The sequence below is a fragment of the Gopherus evgoodei genome, chromosome 2, assembly GCF_007399415.2.
Source record: "Gopherus evgoodei ecotype Sinaloan lineage chromosome 2, rGopEvg1_v1.p, whole genome shotgun sequence".
Classification (NCBI taxonomy): Eukaryota; Metazoa; Chordata; order Testudines; family Testudinidae; genus Gopherus; species Gopherus evgoodei.
The window spans coordinates 11008592-11031893 of record NC_044323.1 but is presented as its reverse complement, the minus strand read 5'-3'; the positions used below and the strand labels follow the sequence as shown (position 1 = coordinate 11031893).

At 44.6% G+C, this 23302-nt stretch overlaps 1 protein-coding gene across 5 annotated transcripts in view; it reads left to right on the top strand.

Annotated features, from left to right (window-relative positions):
* Positions 1–23302, top strand: part of LOC115645395 (mitogen-activated protein kinase kinase kinase 3-like) — a 123876-nt gene that overhangs the window by 9278 nt on the left and 91296 nt on the right. For 4 of the 5 annotated variants that reach the window (XM_030549991.1, XM_030549990.1, XM_030549987.1 and 1 more), the window contains exon 2: positions 19142–19220. In XM_030549991.1, the coding sequence (XP_030405851.1) occupies positions 19217–19220 (4 nt within the window). In that variant the 5' untranslated portion in view covers positions 19142–19216. Of the gene's footprint in view, positions 1–6967; positions 6985–19141; positions 19221–23302 lie in introns of those variants that run through there. The other variant, XM_030549989.1, reaches the window with a different exon arrangement.

Below are 23302 nucleotides of genomic sequence, written 5' to 3'. Positions count from 1 at the left end.
ATGCCGACGGGGAGAGATTCTCCTGTTGGCATAGGTAATCCACCTCACCGAGAGGTGGTAGTTAGGTTGAAAGAAGAACTCTTCCATCCACCTCATGCTGTCTACACAGAGGGTTAGGTGAAAAATCCGCACCCCAGAGAGAGAGAGCTCTACCAATGTAAATTCCTAGTGTAGACCAGTGTGTTTTATTTATTCATGCTGTGTCTTACTGGGGGGCAATACTAGATAACATGATGGAGCGGGATCACATATGTTCCAAACAGTTGTTAATCTAGGCAATTAATTGAAGAAAAGTAAAGAAGCAATTTTTTTAACTTATTTAGCAAATCTCCTGATCATAGAACATGCGGAAACAGCAAACAGAATCACAACAGTAGGAATTGAAATAAAATGTTTGCTGAAATATTGTTTGGTTTTAGCAAATTGTAAGAAGAGGCTGCATTAACATGATGTATGGGAAACTAGCAAAAGGATTCAGTTTCTTTTCTGCAGTGTAGGGTTTGTACGTTTGCCAGTACCTTCTCTGTGGGTATATAAGGCCGGATTCTCTTTAGTGTAAACCAAAAGCGACACCACTGCAGTCAAGCAAATTAAACTGGAGTAAGACTAGTGTGAGAGGAGAATCAGGGCTATAATAGTCATGTGATATTCTGGATCGTGAAGAGTCCAAAAATTCTTTATGAACCCTACAAACAGGATTCTTCAGCGGATTGCAGCTACCTTTGGAGTGGAAGATCAGCTGGTTAACAGAAACTAGCAATGCATCTTAGGACTGGAAGTGAGGCTAAAATAGAGAAAGAACAAGTTAAAAATTACTTAGACAAGTTAGATGTTTTCGTCACCAGGGCCTGATGAAATACATCCTAGAATACTGAAGGAGCTGACTCAGGAGATGTCTGAGCCATTAGTAATAATCTTTGAAAAGTCGTGGAAGATGGAAGAGATACCAGAGGACTGGAAAAGCACAAATATAGTGCCTATGTATAAAAAGAGAAATAAGGACAATGCAGGGAATTACAGACCAGTCATCTTAACTTCGGTACTTGGAAAGATAATGGAGCAAATAATTAAACAATCAGTTTGTAAACATCTAGAAGATAATAACGTAAGTAACAGTCAGCATGGATTTCTCAAGGACAAATCCTGTCAAACCAACCTAATAGCTTTCTTTGACAAAGTAACAAGCCTTATGGGGTGGGGGGAAGCGGTAGATGTGGTATATCTTGACTTTAATAAGGCTTTTGATACTGGCTCACATGATCTTCTCATAAACAAACTGGGGAAATACAACCTAGATGGAGCTACTATAAGGTGGGTGCATACGTGGTTGGAAAACTGTTTCCATAGAGTAGTTATCAGTGGTTCACAGTCAGCTGGAAGGGCATATTGAGCGGGGTCCCCCAGAGATCAGTTCTGGGTCTGGTTCTGTTCAATATCTTCATCAGTGATTAGATAATGGCATAGAGAGTACACTGATAAAGTTTGCGGATAATACCAAAGCTGGGAGGGATTACAAGTGCTTTGGAGGATAGGATTAAAACTCAAAGTGATCTGGACAAACTGGAGAAATGGTCTGAAGAAAACAGGATGAAATTCAGTAAGGACAAATGCCAAGTACTCAGCTTAGGAAGGAACAGTCAGTTAAGACAAAATGGGAAATGGCTGTCTAGGAAGCAGTGCTGCAGAAAGGGATCAGGGGGTCATAGTGGATCACAAACTAAATATGAGTCGAGTGTAACACCGCTGGGGGGGGGAGCAAACCTAATTCTTGGATGTATTAGCAGGAGTGTTGTAAGCATAGGTGCCAAAAATGGTGGGTGCTTTTAGCACCTCTACCCCCAGTGCCTCCTGCCTGCTGGCGGCCCCACCGATGAGCGTCTCCCCCTCTCTCGCCGCGCCTCTCACTGGCTGCAGATCAGCTGTTCTGCAGTGTGCAGGAGGTGCCGGGGAGGGTGAAGGGAGAGGGCAGGAAGAGGCAGGGCAGAATGGGGGCAGGAAGAGTCGGAGTGGGGATGGAAGAGGTAGGGTGGAGGTGGGGGCTTGGGGGAAGGGGTAGGGGTCGGGGCGGGGCAGGGCCTCTAGGTGGAGACGTGGGGAGCACTCCCTGGCACATTAGAAAGTCGGCACCTGTAGTTGTAAGCAAGACACGAGAAGTCATTCTTCCACTCTACTCTGTGCTGATTAGGTCTCAGCTGGAGTATTGTGTCCAATTCTGAGTGTCACGTTTCAGGAAAGATGTGGACAAATTGGAGAAAGTCCAAAGAAGAGCAACAAAAATGTTTAAAAGTCTAGAAAACATGATATATGAGGGAAGCTGAAAAAATTGGGTTTGTTTAGTCTGAAGAAGAGAAGATTGAGCAGGGACATAACAGTTTTCAAGTACATAAAAGGTTCTTACGAGGGGGGAGAAAAATTATTCTCCTTAACCTCAGAGGATAGGGCAAGAAGCAATGGGCTTAAATTGCAGCAGGGGAGGTTTAGGTTAGACATTAGGAAAAACTTGCTAACTGTCAGGGTGGTTAAGCACTGGAATAAATTGCCCGGGTGGAATCTCCATCACTGGAGATTTTTAAGAGCAGTTTAGACACATGCCTGTCAGGGATGGTCTAGATAATATTTAGTTGTGCTGGGGAGTGGATTAGATGACCTCTCAAGGTCCCTTCCAGTCCTATGATTCTATGATTATCTATGATTATGAAGGGGCAGTTCTAGGTAGGCAGAGTGCAATTGGGATATATCCAGAACATTGGGTTTAGTGCTCCTGTCTCTTGCTGGAGATTGACAGTGGTGGCAGCATTTAAACCATGTTTGAGGTAGGGCTTGTAAAATTCCACATATGTGGCAACTCTAGCTGACGTCAAACACTTAATTGGCGTTGATGGAAATCTTCTGTGCATGTGTTCTGCTAGCCCTTTGTCTGTGACTAAACAGCCCAGGTCTGACTGGTAGAAACATGCCCAATGTGTTGGTGAAACTCTGGTTCTCTGAGTACAGGAGATCCTTCGTGGATCAGCAGCAACGCAACACGGTGATTGGCTGACCAGCAGGCAAGGAGTTAACAGTGAACAATGTTACTGAACAGGTTTATATTTACTTCCTTGTGATCCTAAAGATGAGATAATTTTGAAATTTGACAGCATTGGCCAGCAAAGAATGAGGCTTCCTTTTCATGCTTATGTCCATATCCTGCAAGACAGGAACTTATCTCAGCCTAGGCAGTGAGTGGAAAGCAAAACTTTTATACTTTAAGAACTGGCAGGGCCTGATTCTTAGCTGGTGTGAATTGGTGTAGTCCATTCAAGACACTTGTACTATATTCACTTACATCAGCTGGATCTGGGTCTGAAGATGTTGCCTTAAAATACACTGCTCAAGAAGAACACTTAAGAACATAAAGCTGTCTTTTTAAATCCCCCAAATTGCTTTTTAAGCTGATGTTTTTCATGGCTGCCCCCAAATATATATATATGAAAAATACGAGGATCTCAGTGATTTACAAATCCTGTTGAATTAAGCCTCGCAATAACCTAGTGAAGGAAAGAAGTAAAATCTTGTTTGGCTGTTCATTTGTATTGCAGTTGCACCTACCAGCCCTAGCCACGACCAAGACCCCATTGTGCTAGGTGCAGCACAAACACAGTACAGAAAGAGGGTCCCTGCCCCAAGGAATTTACAGTCCAAGCTGTTCTTCCAATCCTGGGAATATTTTCACCAGTTAAAAGTGTTTTAAGTGCTATATTTGTGCTCTGAGCACTCAAGCTGGCTTGCTGCTTGAAAACTGTGAAGTCTGATGTCACATCACTGGTGTAAATACAGAGTAACGCCAGTGAAGTCAGAGTTACAATGGCATGGTGTGCTGCAGCCCTTTGCGTCACTCATGTGACTAACCCTGTTGGGCTAGACCCTGAGCTGTGGCTGAGGAGAAAGATGTGGATAGGGTTGTGAAAGTGGCTTCAAGCCACCTGTGTTCTTGCCCAATTCAGTGTAGTGCAGCCCCAGGGCCCAGATCCTGTCTATTCTGTTCTGGCTCTTACTGGGTTATGAAGAGCATATATCTGAGTGCTTCATGCCAGCAGCCTTTGGTTCCAGTGGGCCATCCTGGCAGCCTGAGATCACTAAGAGACAGGGATATCCCAACCACAAGCCCTTGCTTTGGCCATGCTCAGCGCAGGGAGCGGATCAGTGTAGAAGTTACTGTGGTAGCTCTGTGTCACCCAAAGTTCTGATCTAAAGCCCTGCAGCGGAATCAGGAACCCATGAGTCCCCTTTTTTCATAAATAAAGGTTTTAATACTTAAACTTGAGTGAGGATAGAAAGAGATTTGATGTTTTATAACAGGAGTTAAAGTATTTGTTTACATGGTTGAAGCAAGATTTTATTCTTTTAGTGGTAAAAATTCTATTTTTAAATAATAATATAATAATAATATGCCAATGGTTTGGTTTTAGTTTTTAGTAGCATGGTGGAATCTGCCTCTCTTGTGGGAACTAAGGCTTTTGCAGGTGGGAGCAAGATAAAAGTGCAAGAAATAACGCAGGAACAGGTGGGAGTGGAATTAAAAAAAAAAAATTGTCAAACGCAGTGCTCTAGTCAACTCCTGCGATGGCCAGGTAAGCCAGTGCTTTGCGCTGGTAGTGCAACACAGAGCTGCTCTAATCCAGCCCATTGGGTTTCATTCAATTTCGCCTACATTGAAATCAATAAGCCTGATTCTCCACTTCCCAGCATCCTGCTTAGTTGTTTACACCTGGACAAAGTAGGTGCAGACCACTTATCTAATCAGAAGGGTGATGTTTTACACCCACTGTACCTAGATGTAAATGACCTACTCAAAGGGCAGAGGAAATAGAGAATCAAGGCTGTAGAACTTAAAAACAGCCAGGAAATAAATACAACCTCCCATGTTAATGACACTCATGGGTAATTCGGTTTGAGGCAAAGTTCTCCTTTTTTAGAGACTTAAAAAACCTACTGGAAAGTACATCATAATCTGAAAATCCCAACTCCTGCAAACCTTATTCAAACGAGTAGTTTTTACTAGGGTGGCTACTTACATGAGCAAAGTTGAACGGATCAGGGCCTTTTAAGCATAAAAAAATACACAAAACAATGGCCAGTCCCATTCTAGATACGCATTGTACTGAATTGAGTAGGTTTAGTGTCTGTGTAGCCACTGCTGGACCGACTCAGAAATACTCAACTGTGTGCTGTAGGTGATCTGTGGCTAGCAACTAAAGCAGATTCTTAAGGGATTCAGTCCTGTGCTTTTTGAGGTTGTTCTATTGCCGGTCAAAATGGATTAAACTGAATACATGTCATGCAGGCTGAAAAGCACACACTGGGTCTCCTTGCTGGCCAGTCAGAGAGGACCATGTCTCTCTCTCTAACTCCAGTTCTGCTCAGCAATCCTACTCCTCTTTCCAGCAGCGGATCTCCCTATTGTACTGTCCCCAATCCTGCATTGCTTGCACGCTCAGAACTCCCACAGCGGGAATGAAGGTTATGCACGCTTTAGCATATGGCTTCTTTACCATTCTAGGAGTAAACTAATTTTGATGAAGTAGGTGGCTTTAAAAAATAGAAAGCCTTTTAGTAGTGAAGGGTCAGCTAAAGCTAACTAGCCATGTGCGTGGCTGGCCCGGATTCCCTTTGCTGTGATCTATGATGATGGTATATGAAGGCTCTCAGAAGACATGGTGGAAAGGTGCTAGTGGAAAAGCTGTTGCTATGACGAATGACTCAGTGCTGGAATTTGAATTGTCAACTTCAAAACTATGAACATTACCTCATTTATTCCTTTGCTTAGAATGCTGAACTGCTGTAGTGCCTCTTGTTTTAATTTCTCCTCCTTACTGACTTTACCAAAAAAAAAAAATTGTAATTCCACAGTCTCAGCTGGCTCCAGCAAGGTGCCGAAAACCCTCACTTACCAGGGACATCAGTGATGCTTGAGTGTGCTCAGCACCATGCAGAACTGAACTCACTAGCATTTGACAAAAAGGGGCTGATTCAGGAAAGAACTTGGGCGTATGCCGCACTCCCACAGTAGGACTTATGTGCATGCTTAAACTTAAGCACTTGCTTATGTGCATTCCTGCATCATGATTGTCCATTGGGTTTTGCGCTAATGTAGTTCTATTAGTTTCATTGGAGGTACACCTAGTTTACACCGGAGTATGTGAGATTAGACATGAGCTTAAAAGCCTTGCCTGCAATATAGATGGTTATCAGTGACATAAGCAAGCGATAGTTTTATACTGATTGTTCAATCGTGGACGGTGTATGCCCGCACCGATGATGCTGAACCAATTGAAGGGCCCATTTTGCATTTCATGCACTTCGAGGCACAGTTTAATCTTGTCTGTGACTGTTATATAACTTCCTGGAACCTTGAAAATAATATTGAATAATGCTCAGAATTGTACATCGTCAAAGCACAGGACGAAGAGTAACTAACCAATTCTCACCTCTCTCTAATAAGTGGCCTAGTTTTTCAGAGATGCGAAGTACCTGCTGCTCTCATTGACTTCACTAATAGAACTTGTGGTTGCTGTTCAGCTCCTCTGAAAATCAAGGACTCTCTCCATCGATTACAATGGGCTTTGGATCAAGGTCTTACTGAGGTGTCCAAACATGTCTGACTCTCTCGGCAGCCTGACAACACGTGGGCTTAGTATCTCTGAATGATGGCACTTCCTGGGCATATGTAAACTCAAACCTCCATATCTTTTGCCCTCGGAAAAGGTCTATAAAGTGCTTGTGATGGGTTTCCCTCCCTCCACTGCCCACCCTATTTCTGAGCTCAGTTCAGCTATGTTGGCATTCGCGTCCCAGAGAAGCATTCAGCATGTAGCCAGCACATTGCACAGCTTCCTGTGTTTGTGTGGGCAGCCTGCCAGAAAGCAAGGGCATTCTCTCCTGGTGCTGGAGCTGCTGCTGGTGTTGCAGAAGAAAATGGAAATCTTGGTGCAATTCATCCCTGGGGTTAGTGAGACACTTTCCGGAGTGTCTTGATTATTTAATACCCTTTGTTTGCTGCCAGCGCTTTAAATCAAGCCCTCGGAATGTAGTTTCCCTCCCATATATCCTTGGTGCCTCAGTGCAAGACGCCAGTCCCCGGAAGGGAGCAGACATGATCTCCTTGGGTCCTCTTTGTCTGCTGAAGGAAACGGCTCTCTTTCCTTCCCCGAATCAGATTGTCCCCAAGTACTTAGCCAGCAAATAGGGAGAGGGAGCATTCAGAGTGGTTAAAGCACAGGACTGGGAGCCAGGTGATCGCTAGAGGATGGTTGGATTTGTATTTAAGGCTCTGGTTTGGGACATCTAGCTGTGGGACATACATGGCTCCCACGACTCTAATATCTGAGCACTTCCCATTCTTTAATATATTGATCCTCACTGCACCCTTATGAGGCAGGGCAGTGCTGTTACCACCATCATATAGATGAGGACCTGAGGCCCAGAGTGGTTAAGTGACTACTCACTTCTGGGCCTCTCTCTGCTTGTTTACCCATCTGTAAAATGGAGAGCACAATCCTCACAGGGATGTTAGGAGGCTTCTTTTGTTCATATCTGTAAAGCAAAGCATCTTGAGATGGATGGCAATGGACAGTGTGATGATTGCTAGACTAGGTTACCTGCCCTCCCTAGAGTTTCAAAGCATCTCCTTAGGTAAAGCTACCATGGACACTGATAGTTCTCAATAGTGTCCGGTATGGTTGGGTACTTGGTATGGCCACTTCTGGGACATGTGTTGCCTCCTTGGCCTGTAACCTTCCATTTTGATAGACGATTGGGGTATGTACAGTACTGGGTCATAGCATGTTATTTTCTCTTCGTAACTTGTAGACCACACTGAGATAATGTACTGTACATGTCTGTTGTGTCGTGTAGCATGTCCCACAGTTCCATCCAGGCTTGTTGGTTAATCATGTACGGCATATTTTTGGTATGTTTCTTCATATACCAAAAGCAAACTGATACTCTGAGACTGAATGGTGTTAGTTTTAGGTCAAGAGGAAAACAAAAAATAGTCTTGATGAAAGAGAAGAATCTGTGTGTCTTCTATAGTAATCTATGATGAGATGAGCACGCAACCTAGCTGTCCATCTCAGCAGATAGCAGAATACTTAGTAGCGTTGCCAGGTGTCCAGTTTAACATCCAGTCGAAAAGGGACTCTGGTAGCTCTGGTCAGCACCGCTGACTGGGCCGTTAAAAGTCTGGTTGGTGGGGGGCTGGCAGGCTCCCTACCCGGCTCCCTTGAGCTCACCGGAAACAGAAACATGTCCCTCAGCTCCTAGGAACGGGGACAGCCACGTAAGCTCTGTGTGCTGCCTCCACTTTGAGCCTTGGCTCCGCATCTCCCATTTGCTGGGAACCGTAGCCAATGGGAGCCACAGGAACGGTGCCTGTGGGCAGAGGTAGTGCGTAGAACCACCTGGCCATACATCTTCCTAAGAGCCGAGGGACATGTCGCCAGTTCCAGGGAGCTGCCCAAGGTGAGCGCTGCCAGGTGCCGGCATCTTGAATCTTCTCCCAACCCCCCTGCCCCAGCTCGGAATCCCCTCCCACACAAACTCCTTGGATCCAGCCTGGAGCCCCCTTCTTCACCCCAAACCGCTCATTCCTGGCCCCACTCCAGAGCCCACACTCCTGGCCCAGAGCCCATATCCCCTCCCATGAGCGACTGAGTGAGGGTGGAGGAGAGCAAGCGACAGAGGGAGGAGGGGATGGAGTGACCAGGGGATGGGGCCTTGGGGAAGGGGTGGGGGCAGGGGACGGGGCAAGAGTGTTTGGATTTGTGCAGTTAGAAAGTTGGCAACCCTAATAATTTGAGATTTAAAGATGTAGCATGCAAGAACAGAGTCCTACAAGCAAAATACCCCACATTTTTACCTCCAGCATTTAACAAATGATTTTTCTCTAATTTACTTTAATGTAAATCTGGATTAACTTCTTTACAGTTGATATTGCAAACACAAGAAGAATCATGCCTGTTCTTCGGTAATTATCTGTTGGTCAGCATCTCTGTCTTGAAGTGTTTTTCCTTCTTTTGCCAGAAGGAATTAAAAAAAAAAATCCATCTGACTCATGCTGGTGTCTTTTTTTTAAAGTGTGCTGAACAAGATGCAGTCGCTAACAGTCTGACCTGTTTGACCTCGCTAGTCAATTAGAAAGGTACATGCTGATCAGCCCAATTTGAACAGACTAGGGAATTGGAACTGTAGCTCACTAAAAAGGTTGCTGTTGTAAGATACAAAATGGGATGCCACCAAGAGGGACTATTGATCTAGGGGGAGGAGGGTGTTGATGAAGGATGACTGTGTTAAAAAAATATGATAGCTGGCCTGAGAAATTGCTTGCAATATTTGAGCTTTTCCTCCAAGTGCTGTCAGCAAGATACTGAAGAAGGGAGGAGAAAGTGGGTCAGTTAGCAAACACGCTGATCTTGTGAGATAGCAAACAACTTTCGGTATCTGATGTTAACTGAGAGCAACTACTGCTGAGGCCATATTGTTTCTTTCGTTGCCAAGTGCCTCTTGTCTTTAATGAGGATTGTGACCCCCAACTCTCCACCCTGCACAGAAATGGGTTTCAGGGAGTCACCTTCACCCCTCTTTTCCTTATGGCTTGATGTGGGGGAGGCAGGTCTTGAACTTTTTGAACTCAAAACTCTTCTGTTGTAACATAGGGTCGCTGCATGGAAACGGCTGAGACCTACTGACCTAAGTTATAAGCTCTTCAGGGCAGAGACAGTGTTTGTGCATCATCTAGTACAGGGGTTGGCAACCTTTCAGAAGTGCTGTGCCGAGTCTTCATTTATTCAGTCTAATTTAAAGTTGCATGTGCCAGTAATACATTTTAACGTTTTTAGAAGATCTCCTTCTATAAGTCTATAATATATAACTAAACTATTGTTGTATGTAAAGTAAATAAGGTTTTAAAAATGTTTAAGAAGCTTCATTTAAAATTAAAATGCAGAGGCCCCTCAACCGGTGGCCAGGACCTGGGCAGTGTGAGTGCTACTGAAAATCAGCTTGCGTGCCGCCTTCGGCACACGTGTCTACCCCTGATCTAGTACAATGGGGCCCCAATCCATGACACTGGGACTTCTGGGAGCTATTGAAGAAATAATAAGACCACTTTGGAATTTCAGCAAGTGCAAACTGCAGTTTTCCACATTCATAGCAGAGTTCATCCCCCACAGCTACGTTACACCTGTGTTCTGGGTGTTCATGGAGGCTGATCCCATTTAGATCTATGGGAGTCTTTCCACTGATTTCAGCGGGTATTAAATGAGGCGCATAAAGCCCCATATTGCGTGGATTGTACCGTTCTCAGAGACCAGGCTGAGATGATCAAAGCTGGGTAGGGGATTTGGATGCCTACTTCCCATTCATTTCATTGGGAGCTGGGCATCAAAATCCCTTTGACAAGCTCAGCTCACAGGCCTGATTCTGCTTTCTGTTACATCAAGTTGGTGCTGTTTTGGAGGCAGTGGAATTGCAACAGCATAGAACTGCTGCCCTAAAGTAGAGATGCAGGTCCTGACTCTCTCTCTGGGACCAGTTCTGGCCCCCATGAGAAATGAAAGTTGAGAGTTGTTCTCACTGAAATGTCTTTGTCAGTGTCAGGTCAAAAAAGTCTTACGAAAAGCTTTGTGGGGACACTTTTTTGCAAGATTAAATTCCCATCTGAATTAAATTTTCATGTGTAGGTTGTTGTGTGTATTTTTTTTTAAGTGCCTACTTCCCCTTTTCGTGTGGAGAACAAGGGTTAGAAAGGGAAGGAAAAACAATTCCTGAAAGACACCCCTCCCCCTCAAAAAAAAAAATTCAAATTGAAATGAATAAATCTTGTTTTGATTTTAAAAACAAATCCTGAAAAGTGGTTTTTCATTTTTCTTCTTTTTTTTTAATGGGGAGAGGGAGAGGACAATTTCCCCCCCCCCCCCACGACAATAGCTTTTTTTCAGTCAGCCTTAGCTGGAAGTGCCTCCATTAAAATCAGTGGGGATGCTCTCGATTTCCGCTGGAGTAGCTCACATCTGCACTGTGACCCTTCTCTGCCATCTACCCAAATACTCATCTGAGGGCACAATCTGGCCCTATGTGAAAGAAAAAAAACACAACAACCAGAGCAACATTTTTCATCGGCATTAGGCTTTCCTCCTGAGAAGAGAAGTTCCCTTTCTGAGCCAATTATGGATCTTGCAGATCCTCAGCTGGTGTAGACAGACTGAACTCCATTGATGTCAAAGGAGCTGTGCCAGGTTACACCTGAGGATCTGGTTCACTTATACTTAGTCCCTTTAATGCCTGGTAGAAAGCAGCATTTAAAGTTTGCATAATTGAGCTGCTTTTTAGAAGCAGCCTTTTTATGAGTCCCACTTAAAAAGTGTTTAATTAGTTCAGTTTGGTTGGCCATTCAGGGTAGCCAACAAACTAAAGAACACTGAGAACTAAACTGTACATTATGGAAGGTATAATGCAAGCAGAAAGCCCAGCATGTGTCGGACCTGTGGGCTGAAACGTCACTTGCCTTAGTTTATTTGTATCTTCTTGTTTTCCAGTTGCCTTGACTTGAGAGGTCCCTTGAATTTTTTCAGTCCTGATATAATCTAGAGACGAGGTCTGCCTTTTGTTACGTATGGCTCATGTTTCCAGAAATTGCTGATCTCTGTGGAACCGCAAGAGCTGTCTCATACACTAGCGTGTGTATATTCATAACTATTGCATCAAAGTTAATGGAGTTACACTAGCGTAAGAGGAAATTCAGGCTGAGCATAATTTATTGGAACAGTTTCTACTACTTCTCTTATAAATATGCACGCAAGGTAGTGGATTTTAAGTCATGTCCTTTTCCAAATCATTGAAAGGTAATATGATGTCCTTTTTTTAACTGTTGCCTGTTAAAGCTCTCACTTTATGCTCATAGTATGAAGTAGTCAGCAAGGTGATTTATGTACTGGGTTTCTCTGTCTAACCATGGGCAGGAGTTGTAGGCCAAACTGGATGAGCAAGCAACTCAGAGAGGGGATTAGACAAAGCAGAAAGCTTACAGGGAGTGGAAGAAAGGCAGGATCAGTAAGGAAAGCTACCTTGGTGAGGTCAGAACATTGTAGGGATAAAGTGAGGAAGGCTAAAAGCCGCATTGAACTGGGACCTTGCAAAGGGAATCAAAACCAATAGTAAAAGGTTCTACAGCCACATAAATAAGAAGAAAACAAAGAAAGAAGAAGTGGGGCCGCTATACACTGAGGATGGAAAGGAGGTTAAGGATAACCTAGGCATGGCCCAACATCTAAACAAGTACTTTGCTTCAGTTTTTAATAAGACTAGTGAGGAACCTTGCGATGATGGAGGGATGATAAACGGGAATGTGGATATGGAAGTGGATATTACCGCAACTGAGGTAGAGGCCGTACTTGAACAGCTCGATGGGACGAAGTCGGAGGGTCCGGACAATGTCCATCCGAGGATATTAAAGGAACTGGCGCGTGAAATTGCGAGCCCGTTAGCGAGAATTTTTAAGCAATCGATAAACTCGAGGGTTGTGCCGTATGACTGGAGGATTGCTAACATAGTTCCTATTTTTAAGAAAGGGAATAAAGTGATCCGGGTAATTATAGGCCTGTTAGCTTGACGTCTGTAGTATGCAAGGTCTTGGAAAAAACTTTTAAGGGAGAAAGTAGTTAAGGACATAGAGGTCAATGGTAATTGGGCCGAATTGCAACACGGATTTAGTAAAGGTAGATCGTGTCAAACCAATCTGATCTCCTTCTTTGAGAAGGTGACGGATTACTTAGATAAAGGAAATGCGGTAGATATAATTTACCTAGATTTCAGTAAGGTGTTCGACACGGTTCCGCACGGGGAACTGTTAGTCAGATTGGAAAAGATGGGAATGAATATGAAAGTTGTAAGGTGGATAAGGAACTGGTTAAAGGGGAGACTCCAGAGGGTCGTATTGAAAGGTGAATTGTCAGGCTGGAAGGAGGTCACTAGTGGAGTCCCTCAAGGATCGGTTTTGGGACCGATCTTATTTAACCTTTTTATTACTGACCTTGGCACAAAGAGCGGGAATGTGCTAATAAAGTTTGCGGATGACATGAAGCTGGGGGGTATTGCTAACACGGAGAAGGACAGGGATACTATTCAGGAAGATCTGAACCACCTTGTAAACTGGAGTAATAGAAATAGGATGAAATACAATAGTGAAAAGTGCAAGGTTATGCATTTAGGAATTAATAATAAGAATTTTGGATATACGTTGGGGGCGCATCAGTTGGAAGCGACGGAGGAGGAGAAGGACCTTGGGGTACTGGTTGATAGCAGGATGACTATGAGTCGCCAATGTGATAGGGCTGTTAAAAAAGCAAATGCGATTTTGGATGCATCAGGCGGGGTATTTCCTGCAAGGGTAAGGAGGTGTTAGTACCGTTATACAAGGCGTTGGTGAGACCACATCTGGAATACTGTGTGCAGTTCTGGTGTCCCATGTTCAAGAAGGATGAATTCAAACTGGAACAGGTTCAGAGACGGGCTACAAGGATGATCCGAGGAATGGAAAAAACTGCCTTATGAAAGGAGACTCAAAGAGCTTGGCTTGTTTAGCCTGGCCAAAGAAGGCTGCGGGGGGATATGCTTGCTCTATATAAATATATCAGGGGGGTTAACGTTAGGGAGGGAGAGGAATATTTAAGTTTAGTACTAATGTAGGCACGAGGACGAATGGGTATAAACTGGATATTAGGAAGTTTAGACTTGAAATTAGACGAAGGTTTCTAACCATTAGGGGAGTGAAGTTCTGAACAGCCTTCCGAGGGAAGTAGTGGGGCAAAAGACTTTCCTGGCTTTAAGACAAAGCTTGATACGTATATGGAGGGGATGTTATGATAGGATCGCTAATTTGGGCAATTGATCTTGGATTACCACCAGATAGGTCTGCTCAGTGGTCTGCGGGGAGATGTTGGATGGAATGGGAACTGAGTTACTGCAGAGAATTCCTTCTTGGGTGCTGGCTGGTGACTCTTGCCCACATGCTCAGGGTTTAGCTGATCGCCATATTTGGGGTCGGGAAGAAATTTCCTCCAGGGCGGATTGGCAGGGGCCCTGGAGGTTTTTCGCCTTCCCTGCAGCGTGGGGCACGGGTCGCTTGCTGGTGGTTTCTCTGCAGCTTGAGGTCTTCAAACCAATTTTGAGGATTTCAATAACTCGGTCCTGGATAGGGGTTGTTATAAAATTGGATGGGTGGGGTTCTGTGGCCTGCCTTGTGCAGGAGGTCAGACTAGATGATCAGATTGGTCCCTTCTGACCTATGAGTCTATGAGTCTATAAGTCACTGAAGCCATGACTTTGATTTCTGGTAGGGTTGCATCATTCTTTGGAGGTTGATGGAATCCCATGTAGTTGCAATGTGTCTGTCATTTGAAACACGTCATTTTTAAAACAAAGTATCAGTCTATCCAAAGTAGCACATTTGAAATTATGTTGTGTGTACTTCCACATAGCTAAGAGTTTGCATGGTTAAATAAAAGTAAGCAGGCTGCCCTGGTGCAAGCAGGCTGCATGTGTATTGCTTGGCAACCTGATTTGTGAGCCCAACTAAAGTGCTTTATCTTGTAACCCTGAGTCATGCAAATAATTCTTTCTTGTGTGAATCCCACAGAGGTGAGTGGGTTTGCTCATGAGAGTGAGGCTTGCAAGACTGGGCTCAGTTTGCATGTACATGTTCAAAATGTTGAAGAAATCACAGACCTACAACCCCCAAAAGCCCATATCTCCATGCTCAAAAATACAGGTGCATCATTTTGGGCTCACCCATCTGGAAGCTGCTTTGGAAAACATGAGCAGCATGTTCCATGAGTGTAGGAATTTGCACCAGTGAGCTTTGCCAAAATGTATTCCCTCCCTCCAGTGTAGCACAACCTGCTGTGCACCGGGCTGCCGCCCTCCACCCCAGAGATGGCTGCATTTCCATGAGGCTGTGTGCATGGTAGTTTGTAGAACAAAACTAGAATGTTATAGGTACCCGGCTGGAAAGAAGATAGAAATTATTAACAGGGAGGGTAATTAACCACTAGAACAATTTACAAGGGTTATGGTGGATTCACTATCCTGGGCAATTTTAAAATCAAAGATTGGATGTTTTTCTAGAAGATCTGCTCTAGGAAACTTTCAGGGAAGTTCTCTGGCCTGTGTTACACAGGAGGTTAGACTAGATGAGAGCACTGGTCCCTTCGGGCCTTAGAGTCTGTGAAACCTGCAGTATTGTTATACTTTTCATTGTTTGACTTTCTTTCAAGCCCAATCCTGCAGGTTGTATAAATATACGACATGTTGTAGGATTTTAAAGTTAGCACCATTGCTCCATTCATTGCTGCTGTTTTGAATCCTGCCCCAGCCCTGGCCCCTAAAGCTTGTGAAAATAACATTTACAATAATATTTAACAGTTCCGTAGTATACAAAACTCCAGCTCCTGGCAAGTCGCCCGGAAACTTGTGGAAAGTTAATGCTGTTGACTCTTTAAAAGAGGAGAGTTTTTTCCGCTTGACTCCTTTTGCTTGTTAAGCTCTCCAGGCCCAATATGTAGCTCCCTGCTGCTTGGAAACAAGGAACGTCCCAATTTCGCAAGGTTAGTTAGGGTGGTTTTCTAACTAAGCCACATTTCGGGGGGACAGAGATTTCTACGTTGGTTAATTACAGTGTCTCAGCGTATACACTGGCTAAGTTCAGCATGGACAAAGAGGGGTGAAGCTCCTCATGGAAATCTGTGGCCTGCATTCAGTGGTGCAGTAATAATTATTTGTGTAGTTTGAGGCCTCTGTGTACTTGGTGCATGCCCCATCCCCACCCTCCAAGAGGAGATGGTCCCAGCCCTGAAAAGCTGCTGATCTAAATAAACAAGGGTGAGTGGGAAAGTGTTGGTAGGAGAGATGCAAGTGGCATGCTATTGCAACATGTACTAGTTTGATGTAGGGGCCTGATTCTGTAGTATAGAGTGCCACCTTCTCCCTTTGGCCTCAGTGGAATGGATGGTGCTTGTCCCCTTGTAGGAGACATCCTGCCCCTTGCAAGTCAAGCACTGGGTGTGCAAATGGTCAAGATTCTGATGTCAGCTATAGTGCAAATCCATAGTTGCTGCATCTAAGCCAGTGTACCACCCATTGTGAGTTGTTTTGGTTTACACTGAGACTGATACAGACCCTCCCATATTGCACCAGGGGCTGGAGAATGGTGGTTTACGTAACAGGGTCGCTGAAAAGCTGACCTTTCCCTGAGCTAGAGGAGGGCATAGTTCTGTTGCTTTGGCAGGAGGCATTTCTCCAAGGCTGGGTTACAGGCCAGTGGTTTGTCAGGTATGCTGTTAATACAGAGATTTACAGTGCAGGCAGCATTCACTGGGCGTACAGAACAGTGGAGTGGGAGTCAGGATGCTCCAGGTTACACAAATGCGCTCTGACTTTGGGTGAGAGGTTTAGGGAAATGCTGTTACATTCACTGAGATACATTGGAATAGGAGAGATGTGTAAAAGGCCACTGTAAAATAGCAATATTGTGCTAAAAAAACAAGGGATTGGATGCTCCGCAACTGGGACAGCTAGTATGTATTGCTGGGAGTCTGGCAAAAAAGCAGAATTTGCAAATCCCAGTTCTAAGGGCATCCTTTTCATAGTTAAAAAAAAGTTGAAATAGAGAACATGAACCTCGCTATGTTTGCATTGGTATTACTCCATTGCACATGGATGCTGGCTTGTTATTGTAGGGTTGCTTGTAAGAAATAAACTGTGGGAGCTTGATGATTTGTATTAGAGGAAGGACTATATAAAACATGCATGTAGTTTCTCAATAGTGAACGGTCACAGGATCACATTTTCAGGCATTCATCCGTATGAGTTACCTTGCATGCGCAGGTGTTGTACAAATTGCATGTTTGCATGGGCAGGTGTCCAGTTGTGTGTCTAGCTGCCCATTCAGACAGATGACGATGCTGTACACGCAATTGTGGTACTTGTGTGCACTAGCTAGGTGTACAACTTCATTTCTTTGCAAACAGAAGCAAAAAAGTAGGTCAGTTTTTGCCCCTTTCCAGCTAAGAAGCGAATCCAAATCGCACTGAAGTCAGTTTGTCTTTCCATTGAATTCAGTGGGAGTTGGAGCAGGCCCTAAGGCAGGTCCGTTTATTTGAGACCAGTCATTATTCTCTGATAGAGATATTACGCTTCTCCATGTCCCTCACTTACGTCTGTCTTGAAAGGTTATAGAACATACAGTTCTCGGTGGCTTTATAATCTCGGGTTAAACAGGGCTGTTGCTCAGATAGGAAAGCAACAACAGCAAAGGATAACACGTAGTGACACATGTAAATTCAGAGTATTTTGCTGGTTTCTTATATCTGTCTCCCTTCCTGCTTGTTCTCTCCAAATAGGTTGGGTAAATATCCTAGTGCTTGGTCCAAAGACTCAGATGTTTTGAATGTATATTTTTAGGTCAGATCTTGAAGTCACTCCTGTATCTTCCGTGGTTCTTTAGGAGTTGTGATTGTTTATAGCTCTTTTAATCAACTTGATGCTCTGGGAGCTTTCAAAGCTCCTTTGTGTTACTAATGGAGCATCTTTCCTAACAGATGATGCGTAAGGATCCAAAATAATTGTCTGTTGCCCGGCACCCAAACCTCCCATTGGACTTTAATGAAAGTCAAGTATCAGAGGGGTAGCCGTGTTAGTCTGGATCTGTAAAACCAGCAAAGAGCCCTGTGGCACCTAGACTAACAGACGTATTGGAGCATGAGCTTTCATGGGTGGATACCTGCTTCGTCGGACCTGACAAAGCAGGTATTCACCCACGAAAGCTCACGCTCCAATACGTCTGTTAGTCTATAAGGTGCCACAGGACTCTTCGCTGGTTTAATGGAAGTGTTGCCGGTGCAAGGACTGCAGGATCAGACCCCGGAAAAAAAACTCTTCTGTATATTTAGTGAGATGCTGATCAATGGAAGTCTCTCTTGCATATTTTATGAAACTATCAAGGGCTAAAGCCTCTGGCCAAGATTTTTTTTAATTTAAGAAATAGGTATCTCAGGTTATGTCCCTAAATCCAGCAACTCCCAGTGAGGTTGGGTATCTATCAGTTGACTTCAGTGGGAGCTACCTGGGTGTTAAGTGTATCTAAAAATTAGGTGCGTAAATGGTGTCTGTGGACTTAAAAGCATGGCTTTAGATACCTATGTACCTGATCTACTTCCATTTGGTCTGTAGGAAGTTTACTGTTGCCATAAACTGGAGCAGAATTTTGCCCTATGGGTTCAGTCTTGCCCTTTGTGAAATTCTCAGGGCTTACTACTGTGAACAGAGATCGTCCTATGCATTTGTTCCAGCTTTGACCAAATGCTACATGCTGGATTAAAAAGAAACATCAAGCTTCAGTATTTGCCTAAGAGGGTTGGGGACAACTGGAGATGGGTGGAGAGAGATATTAGGAGAGAGACTGGGAAGAGGGAGTCTGGGACTGCCTTTTAAAATGGTGTGTTCTCTCTCTGGCACAGTTTCCCGCCACATACAATCAGCTGCTCATATCCTGGCTTCCCCCTAGGAGGAGGCAACTGTAATAGGGGAAGATGGCCAGTGGGTAAGCCAATAGGCTAGGACCTGGGAGACCTGAGTCCAGTTCCCTGCTCTGTCACGCAGTCCTTCCCAGTCATTTAGTCTCAGTGTCTCTCAGACACATATACCTCACAGGGATGTTGTGAGGATAACTACATTAATATGGTGAGGTGCTCTTATGCTACAATGGGTATAATAGATAGGTAGTCTACACTTGTGGAAGAGGGTTGCTTTGAGGCCTGTGGATGAGAAGTATGTTACAAGTGGGTAAGTATCATATGCCCATTTTACAGATGGGGGAAATGGAGACACAGCAAGGTGAGTAGCTAAGTTTGTGTACAAAGTTGAGACTATATCTCTGGGGAGGGCAGAGGAGAGGAGTCTAAACTGCTTGTCCGATTCCTATCAAAATAAATTGCCTGCGTAAACAGTGCAAAAATGGAAAACTCTTTGATAAAGAGTGATCCAATCAAATATCTGCACCGATAGCTGTGTTGGAGTACACCTGTATATTCTGTCTCTATTATTATTGCAGGTGGACACTTGTGAGTGGAGGACGAGGCGTGAGTGTCCGTGACCAGTGGAATGGAGGCCTGATGTAAATGCAAACATGGGTAAGAAGGAGTCCCATTGGAGCAATTGAGCTTTCTCTAATAGGTTACTGTGGCTTGGTGGTACCTGACAAAACAGCCCAGAGCAGGAGAATCTGCAGAAATGGCTTTGATCAACCTTAAATTGGTTTGTTCTCTTGCCTTCCAGTCAAGAAAAGAGTCCCAAGTGAAACACTGCTCTTGGTGTCTTTGTGGTATTGTGGGCAAGTCACTTCAGCTTTCTGTGCCTCAGTTTATAATGCAAGCTCTTGGGGCAGGAAACTTTCTTGTTATATACCTGTATGACACCTAGCACAATGGAGCCCTGATGTCAGTTGGGCATCTAGATTAAGGGAGTTGGGCACCTGGCTCCCACTCACTTTCAAGGACATTAATCACTAACTCCCTTAATCTCCTTGGAAATCTCTGCCTCCGTGTAGAGAAAAATCACATCATCTCCATTAAGAAGCTTGCAATCTAAAATCATTGCAGGGAGCTGAGACGTAGCTAGAACACTCAATCTTCTTGTGGGCACCAATGTGTGTATCAGTCAACCATTCAACGGCTTCCCAGGAAAAGTGAGTTTTAAGGAGAGGTTTGAATGAAGAGAGAGGAAGCAACCCCCTGAGCCGTGCTGTGGGTTCTTTGGCTCTGGATAAATACTTGTTTGATGGCATTTATGGGCTTGTAACTCCAAAACCCAACGAACCAAGTACAGTAAAGCTCTTTTCGAAGAGCACGCCTGTTTCAGTGAAAAAGATGGACAGAGCTCTTCCTAAATGACGTGTAAGCCAGTGGGCAAATTATACCAGCAAAGGCATCCAATAATACTCCTAGCAGTGACAGGATTTCGCCCTTTTTCTCCAGGGTTGTTTTATTTCTCCAGATCAAAACAGTTCAATGCAGATTAAGCACCGAAACCAGGTTCTGTTTTCTGCAAGTCACACACTCTAACTGACCTCAGGCTGTCCTTAATATTTCCCAGGAGGACTGGTTATGAGTCATATGCTCCCATCATGTGACCTCTGGAATCATTCCCTTCACCTGGGGAGGTGGGTTATACCTGGCACAGGTATGGCTGAGCTCCACCCTCGCCAAGGGCTAGCTCACCAATGCCAAAATGATCTAACTAATGTCGGGGAGTAGAGGTCCTAGGGCAAGGGTTCTCAAACTGTGGGTCGGGACCCCTCGGGGTCGTTAGGTTACTACGGGGGGGGTCGTGAGCTGTCAGCCCCCACCCCAATCCCCGCTTTGCCTCCAGCATTTACAATGGTGTTAATTATATTAAAAAGTGTTTTTAATGTATAAGGGAGGTGGGGGTGTCATACTCAGAAGCTTGCTATGTGAAAGGGGTCGTCAGTACCAAGTTTGAGAACCACTGTCCTAAGAGATTATGATTTGGCCTTTCATTTGTAAATCTTCACTGTATAATCTAGTCCGGTACAGAACTGGGGGTGATTTGAAAATCATCAGGGCTGGTTGAAATTTGAAAACGTTTCGTGTCTTCCTCTCATTTTGTCTCCTTGCTCCCTTTCTCTCCTCCCTACCCCATTTCCCCATTGGAAAAGAGAAATAAAGGGGGGGAAAGCATCAAGCCCTGCCCCTTTTTAGCTTTTTCTGTCTTTTAGTCTTTGCCTTTTGTTCCCACAGGAAACATGGGGTTGGGAGAAGGCATTAGCTTTTAAGTAAAAAATGTTAAAGTGTGTGTGTGTGTGGGGGGGGGGGGAACTGAGACACACATTTTAATTTTAAAAGTTTCATGGTGTGTGGGGGAATTCAAACCAGTGAAAATGTTCATTCTTTGCTATATTAAAAGAAGTAGACACAAAAATGTTGACCGGCTGTAGTTGTGACTTTCTGATGATTTTTGTGTCGTAATTGGCAGCTAGTTCCCTTTAACTGGAAGCTTGGAGAGGGAAGGTGTGGGCTAACCCTGGGATTAGATCCCTCTTCAGTGGCGAATGTGGCTGGATTCCCTTTCCCCGTGGCCTTCAGCACTCCGTTGGGTGTTCCCTGCCTGTGGCTGTTTTGCTCTATCTGTCTGGGTCTGTGCACACCTCTCACGTATATGAACTTCATTGTAACATAGGTGCGCTGTCCACACAAAGGCGGTTAGAACTGCCAGGTTGCAGTGGACAGGAACACAATGTGAGCGTAACTCTGGTCTCAGCGGCCGAGTTGTTTGGGCTAGATGGGTACAGGATGTGCAGTATATATTGCTGCCTCCCTGAGATGTTACTTTCGCTGCCGCATTCATTTCCCTCTGAGAGTCGCTAGACTAAAGGTGTTTACGTGAGGATGTAATGAAAATTGCAGAGAGGGGAAGGGAAGGGAAGATTAATCTACAGTGAGTGGGTGGTTTTTAGTCTACAGCAGGTGGGGTTTTAAAGAATAACTAGCAAACATATTGTGTATTACCCAGGATATGAGCATTGTGATTAGTCCCCAGCAGTGCTGCTTAACACAGCCACATCTCCAAAATCTTGCCCTGGATTTCCTTTCAATTTGAAAGAAACCAACCACCCCAGATTCCTACAAGGAAGATAGCACAAATGAGGCATTCGCAATGTGATCAATAACTCAGATTTCACCATGACCCCATTTTCCCTGGGGAGGTGCATCAAAGAAGTATCATGGCCCTGTAAATAGAGCAGAGAATGTGAAGTCTTTGGCTTTGCCATGTACGTACTGTGTGACTTTGGGCATGTTACTTAATGTTTGTGCCTATTTAGCTCCATGCTAATAATATTGTGAAGAATGGAGAGTTACATAGACGGCACAATAAAAATCTGACGTATCATTAGTTATTAACGTTTCAGAGGCATTTCAAGAAGACAGTGTAGCTTAGCAGTTAGAGTAGGGCTTAGGGGACATTCCACTGGAAATGCACTTATGTAACTCAGGCCAGAAAATGTCTATATCCAGTTCTTGCCCCAGGACAGGTCACTCAGGCCCTGATTCATCATTGCCCTATGACCCCTCCGCACCAGGTAGTGTAACCCACAGACTTTTCTGCAGCTTTTATTTTGTTGTTTTCAAGCCCAAAGAGTGGGGGAGAAGTAGTGGGGAGGGCACATGACCATTAAATGTACATACTGGGTCAGACCAAAAGTCCATCTAGGCCCAGTGTCTGTCTACCGACGATGGCCAGTGCCAGTCGCCCCAGAGGAAATGAACAGAACAGGCAATCACCAACTGATCCATCCTCTGTCGCCCATTCCCCAGCTTCTGGCAAACCGATAGTGCTAGCAATCTGGTTCCATTCTGGTTTAGGTGGAGCCCATCCTTTGTGTATAGGCTCCCCCTTTCCCAAAAGTTTCCCAGTTCTAATAAATCTAAACCCCTCCTCCCACACCATTGTCTTAGCCACACAGTGAGACCCTGCAGTTCTGCCTGTCTAACTGACCCTGTGTGTGGAACCAGAAGCATTTCAGAGAATGCTACCATGGAGGTCCTGGACTCTTACCTAGCAGCTAAATTGGCCTCCAGGACCTCTCTCCTATCCTTCCCTATGTGATTGGTACCTACATGTACCATGACCACCAGCTGCTCCCCAGCACTACACATACTTCTATCTAGATGTCTCAAGAGATCCACAACCTTCACATCATGCAGGCAAGTCACCATGCGGTTCTCCCGTTCATTGCAAACCCAGCTATTTGTGGTGTCTAATGATCGAATCCCCCATAACTATTACTGTCTCTTTCCTAATCACTGGATGTTTCCTCCGCTGGAGAGAGATCCTCAGTGCGAGAGGCTGCCACATCATCATCTGGAAGGAGGGTCCCAATTATGGGATCGTTTCCCTCTGCTCCAGTTGGATGTTCTTCCCTGAGAATTTCATCCTCCTCAACAGCACAGAGGCTGTCAGACCGGGAGTGGAACTGTTCTACGGTGTCCCGAAAAGTCTCATCTATGTACCTTTTTGTCTCCTGTAGTTCCTCCAGTTCAGCCACTCTGGTCTCCAGAGCCCATGCACGGTCTCTGAGAGCCAGGTAATCATACATGCTGCATTGAGTGCAATAAACTGGATAACCTCCACTCTGTTGCTGGTCTTCTGCCTGCATTCTCTTATTACTCCTGCAGCTTGCTCCTTTGTTGATGTT